The sequence below is a fragment of the Mastomys coucha genome, unplaced genomic scaffold (genome assembly GCF_008632895.1).
Source record: "Mastomys coucha isolate ucsf_1 unplaced genomic scaffold, UCSF_Mcou_1 pScaffold4, whole genome shotgun sequence".
In the NCBI taxonomy this organism is placed as follows: Eukaryota; Metazoa; Chordata; class Mammalia; order Rodentia; family Muridae; genus Mastomys; species Mastomys coucha.
This window is the reverse complement of record NW_022196910.1, coordinates 5,730,224-5,749,616: the sequence shown is the minus strand read 5'-3', so window position 1 is coordinate 5,749,616 and position 19,393 is coordinate 5,730,224. Positions and strand designations below refer to the sequence as shown.

Genomic DNA, 19,393 nt, shown 5'->3' with positions numbered 1-19,393 from the left:
GTGCTATTTATGTCTTTCTTAAAGTCCTGTATCATCACCATGAGAAGTCATTTTATATCTGAATCTTGCTTTTCTGGTGTGATGGTGTGTCCAGGACTTGCTATTGTGGGAGTATTGGTTTCTGATGATGCCAAGTAACCTTGGTTTGTGTTGCTTATATTTTTATGCTTGCCCCGCACCATCTGGTTATCTCTAGTGCTACCTGCCCCTGCTAGATCTGACTGGAGCCTGTCCTTCCTGTGATCCTGATTGTGTCAGAACTCTTCAGAGTCAAGCTGTCTCTGTGATCCTGTGATTCTGGAATCCTGTGACTCTGGACTTGTTAGAGCACCCGGAAGTGGAGCTTCCTCTGGGTGTTTGGCACTGACTTCAGAGTTTGCACCCAAGGTCTGCTCAGGGCACCTGCCCAGACAGACCAGAAGCAACCTGAGCCACTGGGCTGGCAGAGTTCCTGTGTGCCTGGGTCCCGCTGAAAGGGAAAATCTGACTTTGGGCTGTGACTCAGGAAATAGGCTCAGATTAAAATCATTTACATTTGAGTTAATGCACTACACAGAGCAGACTCAGCTAAGGCATGGTTGGCATTCCTTTTGTCTTGATCTTCCTGAATAGATCCCAGAAAGGCGTGTACAGGATTTTTTTTATTGCCTTACTTGGTCCTTGACTCAGAATGGATCTTATTATTTTGCATGTACTTTTAACGTGGTATAAAAGCAGACTGGGGGAAAAACAAACAAACAAACAAACAAACAAACAAACAATGGCTTCAGCCTCAGAACTGGCTGGGGTCATGCTACAGTGTTTTTAATTGTCAGTTTTCTTTTTAATCCTCACTCCCTGTCCTGGAGAAACTGTTGACTGACTGAGTTAGCTTGGTCAATAAACAATGGACAACTTAGATTATTGGCATGCCATTCTATGCACTGCAACAGAAACATAGTTATCACCAGGTGAAATCTCAATAGAAGGTGAACAGAAGTCACAGAAGGAATACAAGAATGGGCAATTAAACTTCTGTAAATGAACTTGCCACATATACAGCAAACTTTAGTATTTACTCTAAATGTTTCAAAATCCACAAACACAAGTGGTGATCTCTTTCCTTACATTTGAATGACCATGGTAAATAATTTACTTCCTCCAAGGCTATGATGAAAAAAGAGATGAAATGCCACGGACTGGGATTTCTTACGGGGATCCCTTGTTCCGCAGGACGATGGGTTCTGGCCAGGTGTGCATGGGATTCGGCTTTGACAAATAGACACTACACAAGAAGTGTTCTATCTGAATGTATTTCTTAAAAAAATTGACATGAGGCTTTTACAATCATTGCAAAAGAGAAATGAAAAATCTGGCAGCTCAGTAGTCGAGGTGCATCTGAGGCTATCTAAAACACACTAAGTCTAAACATCAGCCATCTCCTCTGGACTGGTGCAGCACCCCTGGGCTCCGAGTAGGTTCGGGCTGCACAGTCCTGGCCGGAGTCCCAAGGGTCTGCGGGTGCACGAGCCAGAAGGGTAGAGGCTTGAATCTAGAGTCCTCAATGCTGAATACTCGAATCTTCAATGTTGAATGCTCGAATCTCGAATGCTCTATGGGGGTCACAGAGTGGAATGTGATTGTTTGTATATGCTTGGCCCAAGGAGTGGAACTATGGAGGTGTGTTTCTGCCTTGAGGATAATGGATTGAACATCTGAACCTGTAAGCCAGCCACAATTCAAAATCCTTGTAAGAGTTGCCTTGGTCATGGTGTCTCATCACAGTAGTAAAACCCTAACTAAGACAACTACTGAATGAAACAGCCTAAGACAGAAATGAAGGAAGAAGTTAAAGACTTTCTAGAATTCAGTGAAAATTAAAATACAACATACACCATCTTCTGGAACACAATGAAAATGAAAGTGGTGCTAAGAAGAAAGTTCATAGCAAAAAATGCCTACATGAAAAAACTGGAGAGCTCTAATCCTAGCAACTTATCAGCACACCTGAAGGTCTAGAATAGAAGGAAGTTAAGTAATCACTTGGAAAATGGAGTAGACATCAGAAAAAAATTGATGGCTGAAATCAATAAGATAGAAAGAGAAGGATACAAAGAGTTAATGAAACATAGAGTTGGTTCTTGGAGAAAATCAACAAGATAAAACAACCAACCCCTTGTTAATACTAACTAAAATATAGAGAATATCCACATTAATAAAATATGAAATGAAAATGGGGACAAAGAAATAAATGAAGAAATTCAGCAAATGATAAAGGCATACTTTTAAATCCTGTATTCCACCAAATTGGAAATTCTAAAAGAAATGGATAATTTCCTCAATAGGTTCCACTTACAAAAGTTAAATCAAAATAAGATGAACAACTTATATAGACCCATAACACCCAGAAAAAGAAAAGTTATTACAAATCTGCTAGGAATGCCATACGATTTAAGGCAGAACCCTACCAGAATTTAAAATAAGATTAATGACAATACTCCTCAAAGTATTCAACAATATACAAACAAAAGAAATCATGGTTTTATGAAGCCATGGTTACTCTAATACCAAAACAATATGAAGACTCAACAAAGAAAGAGAATTTCTCTTATGACCATAGATATAAGAATACTCAATGAAACAAACTAAATACAATAGAAAACACATCAAAAGATCATCCACCATGATCAATCAAGTAGGCTTCATCTCAGAGAGGCAGGGATGGTTCAACATATAAATGTTAGTAAGTGTAATCAACAATGTGAATAAAGGATATGAAAAAAATGATCGTCTCATTAGAGGATAAAACAATTCTCTGACAATATCCAATACCCCTTTATGATAAAATACTTGAAGTGAATATGTTATAAGAGACATACCTAAACATAATAATGAAAATTAATAGAAAGCCTATAGCCAACATTAGATTTTTTTTCTTTTTTAAAACTTTTATTGCATTATGATGAGAAAAGTTACATGATTTCAATTTATCTGAATTTGTTAACATTTAAAAACATATTTTAATTAAATAGAATTGAATCACATTCTTGTTTCCCTTTTATAACACCGCTCCTCCCAGAGACCCCCCTTCAATACCTACAATATCTTTTTGTCATATTCCTTAAAATTTATAAAATATTATAACAATAAAAATAAGTATTATAGAAGTTGTCTGATATAAAACAACAATCCATTTAACAGTCTCATGTAGATGCTCGTCTACAGCAATAGTGAAAATATATTTTTCTCAATATAAATTTTAAATAACTCCAAACATATTAACTGTATACTGGGTTCTGGAGTACTGGGTTCTGATGATGCAAGTAGTCTTGGTTTCTCTTGGTAAGATTCTTGTGTTTGCCTTTTGCCATCAGCTAATCTCTGGTGTTAGATGTTCTTGCTGTCTCTGGCTGGTGCTTGTTCCTCCTTTGGGTCTATAAGCCTATCTCAGCATTCCTGGGAGATCAGCTCTCCCCTGTTAAGGCCAGTGCACAGAGGGCTGTGGATCAGCCGTCCTTCCTGGGTGCAGATGGATGAATGAAGGATCCTGTCCCAGATGCTCTGCTGTTTCTGCGGCCTGTGCCTCCTGGCTCGTCTAGCCGTAGAAAGTCACTGGAGAGAAAATGGCGATCTCACCTGAGTCCCTCGGTCAGAGCACTCCTTAGAGACAAGCTCTCCACTTGCAGGAATAGTGCACAGAGAGCTGTGGAACAGGCATACCTCCTGGTTGTAGATGGATGTAGAAAGGACCCTGTCCCAGTTGCTCAGCCACTTCTGCAGCCTGTGCCTCCTGGCTTGTCCTGCCTTAGAAAGTCCCTCCCGCTGAGCGGTGGTGGTGCACACCTTTAATCCCAGCACTTGGGAGGCAGAGGCAGGTGGATTTCTGAGTTTGAGGCCAGCCTGGTCTACAGATTGAGTTTCAGGACAGCCCAGGTGACGCAGAGAAACCCTGTCTCGAAAATACCAAACCAAACCAAACCAAACCAAAAAAAAAGAAAAAAGTCCCTCTCTAAGATTTTTTAACATGAATGTGTGATGGATTTTGTCAAAGGCTTCTTCATCATCTAATAAGATGATCACGTGGTTTTCTTCTTTCAGTTTATTTATATGATGGATTTTCATATAATGAACTATAATTGCATCAATAAGTTGAAGCCTACTTGATCATGGTGGATGGTGATTTTGATGTGTTCTTGGACCCAGTTTGTTCATAAGAGAAATTGATCTCAAATTCTCTTTCTTAATTTTGAGTCTTTTTTGTGTGGTTTAAGTATCAGAGTGACTATGGCCTCATAGAATCAACTTGGCTGTGTTCCTTCTGTATTATTTCTTTTCATTTATTTATTTTTACTTCAAAGTTTTTGTTCGGTTAGGTATTTTTGGTCGTTTATTTCATGTTACTTTCTTAGAGATATAGAACACAATGTTGGGTGAGTAGAAAGGTATGAAAAATTTAGGAATCATTTTAGGAAAGAAAAACCTTCATCAATATATATAAAATGTTTAAAAACACCGATTAAATGTCAAGGCCTAATGGGATCTGTCATAAATAAACAGTATAGATTTAAGCAGAGTACAATAAATTAATGTCTTAAGGCAAGTTTATGGTAGTGGTTTGTGAATTAGATTGCAGGTCCTGGAATCAGTAATACCTTGCTCCACAAATCAATCATGGATCTATAACTGATTTACTACATCAGTGGTGTTCAGAATATAAGGCTCTGTCTAGAATTCTTATTTCAGGTGTATAGTATTATAAGTATCTTCCAGAAAACCATGAGAGGATAAAAAACGTATAGAAAGTTATGTTTTATAAATGATTTTTTTCACACCCATAATGAAATTGAAACATTCAGGAGATGGATGCTAACCTTTTTGTGCAGTGTTGATCATCTGGATATGATCCATTATTAACCCTGATTAAATCCTAACCCTAAGCCTAACCCTAACCCTAAACCCAAACCCCAAATCCCTAACCCTAAACCTAACCCGCAACCTCTAATCCTTAAACCTAAACTTTAAACTCTAAAGCTAAATCCTAACCCCTATTTCCTAATCCCTAAACCCCAAATCTAACCCCTAACAACAAACCCCTGACCCTGACCATGACTCTGAACCTGACCTTGAATCTAACCCCTAACCCCCAACCCTAACCCTGTACCCTAAACCCCAAACACTAACTCCTAACCTCTAACCCTTAACTCTAAACCATATATCCTAAACCCTAAGCCTTAAACCCTAATCCCCCTAACCCATTTTTCCATTTTCCCCAAAAAACACATTGAATATAATATGGCTCTGGCAGAAGCACAGACATGTACATCCACAGAACAGAATCAAGCATGTAAGAATGATTTATTTTTTTAAACCACAATCCCAATACACTTCAGTGGAGAAAGAACACATACTTCATAAATTAGTTTAGTTCTAGAGAATTAGCCAAACATGTTCATCTTCATCACTGCGTAAGCAAGGCTAGTTTTACCTCCAAGGCATGGTGGATCTCTGAAAACATAGTCCTTTGTTGGGCTTTGGAATACATAAAAGTGTACCTGTGGTTATCTTGTACACTTCCACAACTTCAGCTTTTTAGGGGATAGGGATGGTCTTATGTAACAGAATAGTCTAACATGAAAAGCTGGTGTCAACCAGCGCAGCTGTACAACATTGTGGTTGCTTTCTCCCCCTTGTTCCTCCTCCTGATGCATAATCCCCAAAGTTGTCCTTTATCACTAAGATCCTTGGTTAAGTATGTTGCTATTGAGCTTTACTCCTCTCAACAGAGTTAAAATGTTTTTAAGAATTAGTCCGCATCTAAGGAGATGATCATGTGATTTTTTTCTTTGAGTTTGTTTATATAGTGGATTACGTTAATGGATTTTCATATATTAAACCTACCTTGCATCCCTGGGATGAAGCCTATGTGATTGTGGTGAATGATGGTTTTAATGTGTTCTTGGATTCAATTTGCAATAATTTTATTGAGTATTTTTGCATTAATATTCATAAGCGAGATTGGTTTGAAGTCCTCTTTTTTTGGTTGGGCCCTTGTGTGGTTTAGGTATCAGCGTAATTGTGGCTTCATAGAACAAGTTAGGTAGCGTTCCTTCTGTTTTAAGGGAATAGTTTGAGGAAAATTGGTATCAGGTCTTCTTTGAAGGTCTGTTAGGATTCTGCACTAAATCCATCTGGCCATGGGGGTTTTTTGGTTGGGAGGTTTTTAATGACTTCTATTTCCTTGTGTGTTATGGGCCTGTTTAGACAATTTACCTGTTCTTGGTTTAACTTTGGTATGTGGCATCTGTCTAGAAAACCATCCATTTCATCTAGATTTTCCAGTTTTGTTGAGTATAGACTTTTATAGTAGGATCTGATGATTTTTTGAATTTCCTCCATTTCTGTTGTTATGTCTCCTTTACATTTCTGATTTTATTAATTTGGATACTGCCTGTTGGCCCTTTATTTAGCTTGGCTAGGGGTTTATCTATCTTGTTGATGCTCTCAAAGAACCAGCTTTTGGTTTTGCTTATTCTTTGTATTGTTTTCTTTGTTTCTATTTGGTTGATTTTAGCCCTGAGTTTGACTCTTTCCTGCCCTCTACTCCTCTTGGGTAAGTTTGCTTCTTTTTGTTCTAGAGCTCTCAGGTGTGTTAATGTAAGTTGTTAGTGTAAGATCTCTCAAGTTGTTAGTTTAAGATCTCTCCAGTTTCTTTACCAGGGCCCTTAGTGCTGTGAACTTTCCTCTTAGCATTGCTTTCATTGTGTCCCATGTTTGGGTATGACGTGTCATCATTTTCCTTAAGTCCCAGGAATTCTTTACAAGCATTTCCCCATAGAATAATCTCTTTCTTGAGAATAATTTTTACCTCTGTTGCTTCTTATAATTAGGCTTCCTCTAGAAAACCTACCTTATGAATGTCACTAATAATAGACCGCTGATCGGGGCAGTGTAAAGGGCAACAGTGAACTGAGTGAATTAGGAAGTGTCCTCTGGCATTCACAATGTTAACATAGGCTTTCACTTACAGAAGTAAATCCTGATAAAATTGGGAGAACTCTATTTTAACAGCTTATTCCATAACTAGATCTAAATTACCCTCCTATGTGACAGTTGGTTTGGGAGGATGTGGAGGATTTGAGACATGAGGACTACCTGGAGGAAGCAGGTTAGTGTGACACTATGTGTTCTTCTGGGTTTTTCTTCCCTTGGGTTGCTTCTTGTGTTTGGTAATAGTGATGAGAATAATACAGATAAGGATTTTTTTTTTTTATCATTTTTACTTTCTATTCTATTCTAGAGTTATCACATGTATGTGTTTGTTTTAGCTATTTTTGTTTTTCTACCCCTCTCCTGTTCAAGTGTGGGCATAAGAAAAGTGACTTTATCTGTCTTTGTTGTGCATGAATTTCATAACTAGAGAATATCCAGCATTTGAGAGTAACAAATAATAAGTGTGGAGTGAATGATAAATTAATGAAGTAAACTTAGCAGCTAATAATTTATGGAGAAAAATCAGCATGGAAAACTTTTTCTTTTTTGGGATTTTGTGATTTATAATAAGCCTCTGTAGTATTTGGAAGCAGAAGTTTCAATGAAAATATTCATAATGATGAAGATGGATGTGTAACTCTTCAAAGTAAAACACCAAGAAATAGTTTAGATTTTCATGTCTTAAACATGTAAATTTCACTGTAAAATATTTTAGAAAAACTAGCATATATTTGAGACAATAAACTGTTAAAATCTGTTGTCTGGTTAACTGTTTGTCACTACCTCATTCCCTAAGTCAGAATGAACCATGCCAAGTGCAGAAGAATGTTCTTTATTGCAAGCAATGTCATATATCTGCTGAGGTGGAATCTTCCTCTGCTCACATCCGCTCTGGGAAGGTCGAGGGGCTTCCAAAGTGCTCCACAAATTCTATTTGGCTCTAAGGAGTAACCCAAAATGAAGATTGGTGAATAATACTGTGTGTTACGTGCTAAAAGTTTGAATTTTAAACATTTAAAATATAGCTGTTAATGGACAAGTCTATAAAGTTTACTAAGCAATTTCACGTGTTATTTCTCACCATTGCCTTTCATTTAGATCCCCAACAAAATGAATTTCTTGTTTTCCTTGTGCACCTTATGCATATTCTAAATAAGTTCATGAAGGCCTGAAGATTTATTCATAGGGAAAAAATCTATTATAATATTGCCTAGTAAAGGCCAACCCCATCCCCTCTGAAATTAAACACCATATAATTCTCAGTCTAGCCAAACATGCTTCATCCTCTCTGATGAGCCACACCACACTCAGCTTTTTTTTTTCATATATATCATTTACCTTATTCTACTGCTCACATAGCAAGGACAATAGCTATATATTTGTTACCTCTTTACATACTTTGCACCCCAGCAGAGTTTTTGCTTGCTAAGTAATATCTACATCAAAAACAAGCTGAATGAAAATTAATTACAACAATCTTTTGGGAATCGTACAGTGGGTTCTTCCCTGACAATATGCTCCATATTACCTATCGGCCCAGTGATGTCTTGTTTCATTCACTCGTCTCCATGATGAGTCTCAAATCTGATTCATTGATAAAAGTGAATGAGAGTGTAACATCTCCTGAGAAATTATTTAAAGACATACAAGCAGCTGAGTAAGTTTTGCTTTTTTAAAGTAAATTTATTTATTTGAGACAGGATCCCACTCTGTAGCCCTGGATGGCTTGGAAATCCATATATTGATCAGCCCGACCTTGGGTACACAGAGTTCCTCTGGCCTCTCCCTTCTGAGAGCTGGGACTAAAGGCATGGAGAATTATGCCCAGCATGAGACTGCTTTACTAATGCCTTCATTGAGAATAGAGAGCTGCTATGTGGTATAGTTTTTAAAGTCCATGTCTCTGTTTTCCAATATGTGGTTTACCAACGTGGTCAATGGGTTCATTAGCAGCAACTCAAGGCTCAATATTAAAATGATATTAAATATTACCAAGACTTTTTTAGATGACAGATGCAGACAGTGCACCATTTCAAAAGCTTAAGTCTATCATGTTTCCTTAGAGAAACCATAGAACAATGTTGCACTCACTACAATGTAAGCATGAGTATGAAAGCACCCTGCTTTATTTCCCTTTCCACACAGTTCTTAAGCTGGGTAGGATTCCACGGGGAGTTTAATTATCAATACTTTTTCTTATGACCTTACAATGTTATAATGCTGACTATGCATTTTTAAATGTAAAAGGATAAATTAGAAGCCCTTCCCACAGTAAGATAACAAGGAAAAGGCATAAGTAATATCTAATGTTTTCTGCAATAGAAAATCACACACTTTTAATATATATATTTAGAAAAATGTGCATATATATGCACCAACATTAAAAACAGGCCCAAATACTTGCTAATTGACCTAGGCTTGTGATCTAGAAAATCTAAAGTGGTAATAAAACATAGAGGCATATATGGCTAGGCATTCTCTTCTATTTTCTACAAGGTAATCAAAGTAAAAATTTTATGTGTGAGGCTTTGTATAAAAAAAGGGAAAAAAACCATTGACAGCTTTTGTATCAGTAATATTGTACCCTAACTTCTCTGAAAGAATCTAATGCCCCTTAAACATTCTGCCTCAGGAGCACTGTCCCCTAATTGAGTAGGTTTGGTAATAATCAGAGTATGAACATTAAAGAGATTCAAGAAGGAAAACTGTAATATTTATTTGGGTGAATCAAGCAATTCAACTAGTTTCATGTTTCTGTATGCACCAAGATGTGAATGGCTGGGACAACAAAACACAGAATCTTGAGCTGTTTATAGATCTAGGTCCTGTATTTTGATAACTAAGTTAAAAATAAGAGTCAGTTATCACTTTAGAAATCTAATCATACTTTAAATCTAATTCTTTATTTAAAGCTATTTTAAACTTTTGAGGTTTTAATTCCCCCTAATTTACATTTTTGACATCTAAAGTTTCAAACATTTTGTATTTAACATTAGTTGTCCAAGAGCACAAGAACAAGTGATGACACAAAGACTCGGTTTGTTATTTTTTGTCTTAGGCATGTAACTAATAAAACTATGAGAACACAGAACAAATAAAAACTGTTTTACCTTTCACTAACTGACCTTTTACTTTGATCAGGTGAGATCTGTAATAAGATAAAATAACAAATATATAGACAATGTTTAAAATGAGTCAGGTAAAAAATATTCAAGGTAATTTTCCCGCCCCATCTTTCCTGCCTTGTTGTTGAGATGGGTTCTCACTATGAAGCCTCGGCTAACCTGGAGCTTACTATGCAGACAAAACTTGTCTTAAATTCATAGAGATTGGTCTGCTAGGCCCCTCAAGTGATGGGATTAAAAGCTTGCATCATTATGCCAGGCTATCAAAATGTTTTTCTTAATATGACAGTTATATAAGACAAATATATTACAAAGGCTGAAAAATTATATTTTTGCATAGGACAAGATTAAGGAACAGCTGGCCCTGAAATTGTATTTCTTAATTAAAAGTCTACAGGGTTTTTAAATGTAATTTTAGTAGATAAAAGTTATTTTAAATGTGTCTATAACTATATTATTTTAAATACAGTTGCTATAGTTTATTATGCTAAGGCGCACCAATAATGGCGTTTTAAAAACACAATTTTAAATATATATCAAGAGTGAATACTGGAAAATTTATTGAAGCATCTGGTCAAACTGAAACCTGTGCCCAACAAGTATGTTTTTATTAATAGACTAATTCCTTTAAACAGCAACAGGTATTTTTCTGTAACATAGATGTTGATACTTAGTGTCACTCCAGGCCTGAACATCACTTAATGTTGCTTCTTTCATATGAATATTCTTTACCCACGTACAGCAATACTTTTGGCAGTTCACCAAAACGGTTTCCTTTTTTTCTTAGATACTTTGCTAGTCTGCATCTCTAGTCTTCCTTCAAGTTAAATGTGACAAATGCAAAGTTCCTCCGGTCAGTCCTGAGTGATGAGGCTGAATGTGGTGTCAGAAGCCACTGTACTATGGTAAAGATTCTATATGCCTGGACACGTGAATGACAGCAGATAACTCTCTCCAACAGACACTGACCCTGGTCTACTCTCAGTGGTGAACTGGTATGGTAGAGACAGTTCACAATTTGTGTTTGTTGCAGGAGAAGCAGTGCACTGATATGTCACAATGGATTTTCATACAGCCATCCAGAGAACTACGGCTGAGCTAAAAAGCACCAGCAAAACTATGTTACACAGTGCTAACAACTTACGTAAGCTGTTCGTGAACATTATGTCATTTTACATTCATTCTTTAAAGTGTTATCACATCCCAGTAATTAAGAATTGGCGGATATTTGTGTTCAGTTCCTGGCAAAAATAATAGCAATCCCGGTCTCTTACTTAATTTAAGCAATATTACAAGCCAGCCACTCCTTTTTTTTTTTTTATCATATTGAAGAGATCATACAATAGAGCTTTTATATAACAGAAGCTAGTATTCAGTAGCAGAGATGTCATATTTTTCCTTTATTGCTGTTTGCTTTTATATTTTTATCTCCTGACACAGATGATAACAAGGTACCTATGTGAAATCAAGAATCAAGAACTGATGTCCCAGAGTACTGGAATACCAAGAGAGTGACTTTAACAGAAACATGAGTAGCTTTATTTACCATATACACAAAGTACTTTTAAACTATGAGCTTAATAAAGAAGAATAATTCACCAGCTTAGCAATTCATCATTTGTTTTCTACAAAATTACAGACTTAAACGTTGCTGCTTTGCCTAAAATCTTAATCTTTCATGGCTTCTCCTGTTGAGTATTGTAAGATAACCTGCTAAATTTAGTACTCAGTTTAGGACTTTTCACAATCTCACTCACTCTGTTTTCACCATGCAGCCTCCCAGTGATTTTGCCGAATTGTGTATAGTCTTTCCATAACCAACAATTCATTAGAAAATGAAGCTTTTCCAATGCAGAGGATATGGTAAGATGGAGGACATGTCACTTACAAGATCAAGTATGTCATATATCTGTGTACCTCGTATCTCTCTGACTTTCCCTTTACATTGTTGTTTTCCCAGCTTTTGTAAAGTTGTGAAGAAAGAGTTTTATGGGCAGCCTTCTATGACATTTTTCTGGTACTGTTACAACCTTCAGGTGTGTGTATACTCTTGAATTCCAGTCCACAAATCTGAGTTAATTGTGTACGTTGTCTGGGCCATGAAGTTCTTTGGGAATTTATTATACAACTAAGAAAAACTAAATGAAATAGGACATTTAATTCTTCATCTCTCTTTGTAACTAGAAAAATTTTAGAAAATAGGGCAAAATGTGTACAAGGAGCAAGCTAGTTAGAGCCTGAACACGATAGAATACAGAATACATAGTTCTGGCTCACAGACAACCTGTGTGACTACAGTGGAAGGTACACTTTAGTATACAATGGGTATGTCATCGTGAGTATGCACAAAGACCTGCAGGCTAATCCAAGAAGAGGCTCATGGCTCAGGAGATCCAACAAAGTCAGAATAAAGTTTAAGAAAGCATTTTTGGGTTAGGGAGGGGTAAAGCTTCTGAATCCACAGTGCTATAGGAACAAACAAAATATTCTTTAGGATTCTTCTCCAAAATTTTGACTTTATATTGAGTTTTATCCACTTTAAGCAGATTGTCTTTAGTTTTTAAAACCTTATTTTCTTCCTGTTCTCCAAAATATGCTTAAATCATCAGCCAAAATTGCTAACTTATAGTTGGTATTTAGGATGACAATGAATCTATACATCTAAAGGGTAAAAATCAAACCTCTAGATAAATAAAAAGTAATTTACACAAATAAAGTAAGGAAGATATGAACATTTTACCGTGTGTCACATACTGACTGCTTGGTCAGTTTCTCTCTCACCTGATCCTTCTTTTGTCCATCCGACTGTGTGTCACTCTTCTTTGGTAAGGAATCTTTTGGATCTTCACCTTTAACCTTTGATTTACTCTGACCCCGGTCCGGTTTTGTTTTATTCTTCTCTTCTTTAAACACCTCCGTCTTTTGATGTTGGACACTGTCGAGCTGAGTCTTATTTCTTTCCGCTTCCTGATTGTGAGAAATCAGTTTGTCAGTTTTAAGTCACACCTCCCTCTAAAAAGCACAAACTTCAGGAATCTGCACACACTGATACCTACATTCTCTCTAGCTGACTGAGGAAGTTAAGTTAAACCATCTTCTATAATCCAACAGCTTTATAGTTAGAATTAATAAAAGCTATTTGCATGTAGGAAAACATTTAAGAAACATTTTCCACTTTTATCTTATTAAAATAAAGCACAGACATTTTCCCAAGTTACCATCTTCAAAGCCATGATGAGCAGTGGCACCCTAAAAAGACCTCTAAGGGGAGGGTGCTTAATACACCAAGTATCAGAATTTGTTCTACAAAGAAAAATCTGAAAAAGAAAATTCACACCAAAAAACCTCCCTCATCACATACAAAAATCACTCAATATATGTATTCTCTGGTATGTTTATATATATACATTTTGATGACACATATACTATATTATGCCATATGCATAAAATATGATCTTTTTATTCAAAATGTTATATATTTACAGCAAAAGTATATAGTCACAAAAATAGGTACCAGAATTTATTTAATAAAATGACATTTTCAAATTTTCAAATATTTTACCAACAAACATTTTGGTCATTTCAAACATTTTACTATTAAAATCCATCACACCTTAATTGAAGGATTTTGTGCACTTTTTTTTCTTTAGGAAAAACTTTTAGAAGTAAACTTGATAAATGAAAGGTTACATTTCCTCAACAATTTCAATGAATATTTCCTCTCAAAAAAGTAATTCATGCTCATATAATGGAAGTATGGGAAAGATTGTATACTTTGGCTTATACCCAAAAACATTAGATATAGCTGTCCCTTAAGTTGTGATAAAATTGTAGGCGAGAAGCATCTATTGTTAAAGTGAAATTTAATAATCAATGAGGTTGATATATATTATATGTCTGTGTTTTATTGATATATATATATTATATTGTCTGTATTTGTTTTTAAACCACAATCTACTTATTTGGGTTTCTTGTGTATTTCAGGGAAGTTTATGAAATATCTTTATATAAAATATTTGATACTATCTATGTTGTATATGTGCCTGGACAAACTTCTCAGTTTCAAGGCTTTCAGTTCCAGAGCATGCTCTTCCTGAGCCATGCATGCAGAGCAACCAATATTCCCTTATAACTTACAAACCATATATCAAGGTTGAAGACAACTCAAACCGTAATTTACAACTTGAAAATTGTAAATTATCCAGTATCCAGGGGATGCTGGAGACTGGTTAGCTGGTGAGGAAGACTGAATGCCCTTCTCAAAGCTAGGGATTTACATTTACAGCATCCACATGGTAGCTCACAGCTGATTGTGACCCCTGCTGGAGAGGATCCGGTGCCAGTTTTTTTAGCCTCTGAGGGCATTGCATGCACATGACACAGACGTACACATAGACAAAACATCTATACACTTAAAGTAAATAAAATAATATGTAGTGTGACATCACATTTCTTCCACCCAAGTGTGTATCCATACAGAGGAACAGAAAGAGGCAAAAACATGTTTGGCAAAAGTTACATACTCAAGATGCTGAGCACATGCCAACCTAGTGTGTTAAGAACAGTCAAGTGGGGCTCTGCTTCGCCTGCTTGCCTTGTGGGACTGAGCAACTGCTGGATCCTTGGACTTCCATTCACAGCTGCTGCCGACCATTGTTGGGAGTTGATTGTTGGGAGTTGGACTACAGACTTCTCATATTTCATGCAGGAAATGAGTCTGAGTATACCAAACACAAGTCATTGTGACTGACAGCACACTGGGTTCAAACCCCAGCATTGACTCTAATTGCTCTGCTTAAGGCCCCTGGCTCAAGGGGAGTCCAAGGGCGGCAGGGACAGGATCTTCTCAGCCTCCAAGTGACAGCAGTGGATCAGCAACCCTCTCTGCCCCTTCCCTGGGAGTGGAGAGCCTGCCTCCAGGAAGTGTTTTAACCAGAGGCTCAGGTGAGATCTGCCATTTTCTCTCCGGTGACTTTCTAAGGCCGGACCAGCCAGGAGGCACAGGTCTCACAAATTGCAGGGGAGTCGAAGAGAGGTAGGGACAGGATCCTCTCAGCTTCCAAGTGACAGCAGTGGATCTGCAACCCTCTCTGCCCCTTCCCTGGAGTGGAGAGCCTGCCTCCAGGGAGTGCTTTAACCCAGAGACTCACTCATCTGCACCCCGGTTTTTACCAGAGGAGAGCTGATCTCCCAGAAGTACTGACACAGGCTTACAGACCCACAGGAGGAACAAGCTCTAGTCAGAGACAGCAAGAACATCTAACACCAGAGATGAACAGATGGCGAAAGGCAAAGCCAAGAATCCTACCAACAGAAACCAAGACTACTTGGCTTCATTAGAACCTAGTACTCCCACCACAGCAAGTCCTGGATATTCCAAAACACTGGAAAGGCAAGATTTGGGTCTAAAATCATATCTCATGATGGTGCTAGAGGAATTTAAGAAGGAAATGAATAACCCCCTTAAAGAAATACAGGAGAACACAGGTAAAGAGGAAACAAACAAACAAAAAAAATCCCATAAAGAATTATAGGAGATGATGAGTAAACAAGTAGAAGCCCTTAAAGCGGAAACACAAAAATCCCTTAAGGAATTACAGGAAAACACAAACAAACAGGTGAAGGAATTGAGCAAAATCATCCAGAAACTAAAAATAGAAGTGGAAACAAAAAAAAAATCACAAAGAGAGACAACTCGGGAGTTAGAAATCTTAGGAAAGAAGTCAGGAAACATAGATGCAAGCATCACCAACAGAATACAAGAGATAGAAGAGAGAATCTCAGGGGCAGAAGATACCATAGAAAACATTGGCACAACAGTCAAAGAAAATGCAAAATGCAAAAAGATCCTAACCCAAAACATCCAGGAAATCCAGGACACAACGAGAAGACCAAACCTAAGGACATTTAATTCCTTCTTAAAAGGGGGAACAAAATACCCACAGAAGTTGCAGAGACTAACTATGGAGCAGAGACTGAAGGAAGACAAGCCAGCCTAATAGAGCTATCTCCTGAGAGGCTCTGACAGTACCTGACTAATACAGATGTAGAGGTTCACAGCCATCCATTGAACTGAGTACAGGGTCCCCAATGAAGGAGTTAGAGAAAGAACCAAAGGAGCTGAAGGGTTTGCAGTCCCTTAGGATGAACAACAATATGAACTAACTAGTACCCTCAGAGCTCCCAGGGACTCAACCACTAACCAAGGACTATACATGGTAGGACTGATTATTCTGGAAGCATGTGTATAGTAGAGGATTGCAAAGTCAATCATCAATGGGAGGAGAGGCCCTTGGCCCTGTGAAGATTCTGTGCCCCAGTGTAGGGGAATGCGAGGGCCAAGAAGTGGGAGAGGGTGGGGTGACAAGCATGGGGAGGGGGGAGGCAACAGGGGTTTGTTCTTGTTTTTGTTTGTTTGTTTGTTTGTTGGAGGGGAAACTGGGAAAGGAGAAATCATATGACATGTAAACAAAGAAAATATCTAATAATAAAAAAAAAAGAAGTCATGTGTTCATGTAACTAAGCCAAACTGTTGAAAAGCAATTAAAGGAGAAATTAAGAAAGGACCCAAACATCACACAGGAAAATGATAATTTGAAGGCTGTATCTCATCAGAAAAACCAAAGTCAAATAAAAATATAAAAAACATCTTTAAAGTATAAAACGCTTGTAATTTTCTTTAATAAAGCAGTTATTTTAAGAAAACATCTGAAAACTATATTATTCTTATTGAAATATGAAAGGAAACCCTGTCTACTAAAACAAAAGCAAGCAGTAATGAGGACAAAAAACAGACCTCTAATCACCAGTCAGGGATCTCAGCTGGACCTCGAAACTGGAAAAGAAACTCATGGCAAAGAGCCAGAAATATAGTTAGGCTCGTGACGGGACTCAGCCACCTCAGAGGACAGCAGAGTCCAAAAGGGCAGATGACCCATCAAAATGGAGCACTTATGATTCAAATCCGAAGTGGCATGCAAAAGATAATTTGTAATGAATTACTACAGAAATAGACTCAGAGAGGATATATCTTACTTGGATTTGATGTAGTTCTTCAACTGATTTAACTTCTCCGCTTGGAGATAATTTCCTGTAATTAAAAATATATTTTTAGCCGGGCGGTGGTGGCGCACGCCTTTAGTCCCAGCACTTGGGAGGCAGAGGCAGGCGGATTTCTGAGTTCAAGGCCAGCCTGGTCTACAGAGTGAGTTCCAGGACAGCCAGGGCAACACAGAGAAACCCTGTCTCGAAAAACCATATATATATATATATATATATATTTTTTTTTAAAAATCATATTTGAAAACACATCAGTGCTTTGCTTTCCCAAATACTTCAGACCATTTAAAATCTTAAAAGAAATTGATACCTTTAAAACTCACCAGCACACGCACGCATGCATACACACACACACACACACACACACACACACACACACACACACACGCACGAGCACACACACACATAGAGAGACAGAGAGAGATAGATAGAGAGACACAGAGAGACAGAGAGACACAGATAGAGAAGGAGAGAGAGGAGAGAGAGCTCATGACAGTTTATGCTTGAAGGTCAGAAGACAACCTTGTTTTTAAAGAAAGTAACACTATCTTTTTGCTAAAGAGTCATTTTTTTTGCATTTGCCTTGTGTTTGCAGCATTGTTTCTTGTTTCTTCCATTGTACTGTAAACATGACCTGTTCCTGTCTCCCATCTCCCCATAAGATCGATAGGATTATAGACAATGAGTCTGGATTTTATGTGGTATCCAGGGATCAAACTCAGGATGTCAGGCTTATGAAGCAAGCACTTTTACCTGCTAAGCCACTCCTCTGCCTCTCATACATTTACTACTACTATTGCTGCTCCTGCGGCTCTTATTACTACATATTACATTACATACATACCACTTAAAAGAGTCATTAGCTCCCTATGGCCTAAGTGATAAACAAATGATTAACTTTTCTCAAGCCAAATTTTCAGTGCTATGATTAAAATGTAAAGTGACTAAAATTTTGAAAGTGTACTGTTTATTTTTCTTCCCTGAACACTTTTCTTCTTCAAAGGACAAATTTTTTTATCTAATAAAATTCTTTCCAGAAACTAAAGCTCTCTGTACACATTGAATTCATAGGCTCATTTCATAACTTTATTTTAAATAAGACATAGCAAGCAAATTTGAATTACAACGATCAATTTATACTTAAGTTCATATATTAAAGCCACTTTATAACAATTTATTTACATAAATGGGCAATTGTTTCTTTTAGAAAACTAAACATAATTAAAGCCTGCAATAGGAAAAGAATAAATTCTGGAGAGATGATTTAGGGAATCTGCAAGCTTAGAGCATTAGCTGGTGAGGAAGAGTTAACCCAAGCCTTTTCCTGTTACATTTGTTTTAAGATTTCAATCTGATTTTCTTAAATTAAATTATTATATTTATTTATACTCTAAAAGTTGTCCTTATTCTTGGTCCTCATTCCAAGAGTTCTTCACCCCATCCCCTCTTCACTGCCTTGCCCCTCTCCCCTACTTTTGAGAGGGTGTGCCCCCACCCATCCACCCACTGGCACCTCACCCCATCAGCATTCCTCTTCCCTGAGGAACCAAGTTTCCACAGGACTGGCCTATTCCTCTTCCACTGAGGCCAGTAAGGCAGTTCTCTGCTACATATGAGCCCAGGATGATGAACCAGCTTAGTCTTTGGGAGCTCTGAGGGGTCAGGGTTAGTTGACACTGTTGTTCTTACTATGGGGTTGCCATCTCCTTAAGGTCCTTCAGTCTTTCCTCTAACTCTTCCTTATGGGTCCCTGACCTCAATCCAATTGTTAGTTCAGTCCTTCTCTCTGTACTCACAATATGGCCTCAGTAATAGCGTCAGGATTTGGTGTTCATGCATGGGATGGATCCCAAGTTGGGGCAGACTCTGCTCCATTTTTGCCCCTGCATTTCCTTTAGATAGGAACAATTCTGTGTTAAAATATTTGAAGATGGGTGGGTGGCACCTTGCCTCAAAATGGGGCTATGTCTGTCTATTGTAGGTGGTCTATTCTGGTTCCATCTCCCCATTGTTGGGCATTTCAGCTAATGTCATCCCCATTGAGTCCTGATAACCTCTCAAATTCCAGATATCTGGGACTTTCTAGAGGTTCTCCATGTCCACTACTCCCTACCACTGCATATTTCAACTGATTTTCTTGGCCATCTGGATGTCCCTCCTGTCTCTTCCCCTACATGAATGGAATGCCAGCTCTAACTACAAAAATAACAGGAAGCAACAACTACTTTTCCTTGATATCT

The 19,393-nt window shown here is 37.6% G+C and overlaps 1 protein-coding gene and 1 long non-coding RNA gene across 5 annotated transcripts in view; one reads left to right on the top strand and one right to left on the bottom strand.

Annotated features, from left to right (window-relative positions):
• The first annotated feature begins 1,639 nt into the window (after nt 1–1,639).
• Nucleotides 1,640–11,695, top strand: LOC116076309. The gene is made up of 3 exons (XR_004112890.1): nt 1,640–1,702; nt 11,128–11,238; nt 11,535–11,695. It is a non-coding gene; the product is annotated as an uncharacterized LOC116076309 (long non-coding RNA).
• The window catches only part of LOC116076302 (coiled-coil domain-containing protein 7-like), a 67,630-nt gene continuing 56,022 nt past the window's right edge, over nt 7,786–19,393 (bottom strand). For 2 of the 4 annotated variants that reach the window (XM_031350021.1, XM_031350018.1), the window contains exons 11-15: nt 17,130–17,184; nt 12,876–13,061; nt 10,095–10,117; nt 8,498–8,553; nt 7,786–7,909 (exon numbers count right to left, since the gene is read on the bottom strand). In XM_031350021.1, coding sequence (XP_031205881.1) covers nt 8,526–8,553; nt 10,095–10,117; nt 12,876–13,061; nt 17,130–17,184 — 292 coding nt within the window. In that variant the 3' untranslated portion in view covers nt 7,786–7,909; nt 8,498–8,525. Of the gene's footprint in view, nt 7,910–8,497; nt 8,554–10,079; nt 10,118–12,875; nt 13,062–17,129; nt 17,185–19,393 lie in introns of all 4 variants that reach the window. The other 2 variants (XM_031350019.1, XM_031350020.1) reach the window with 2 other exon arrangements.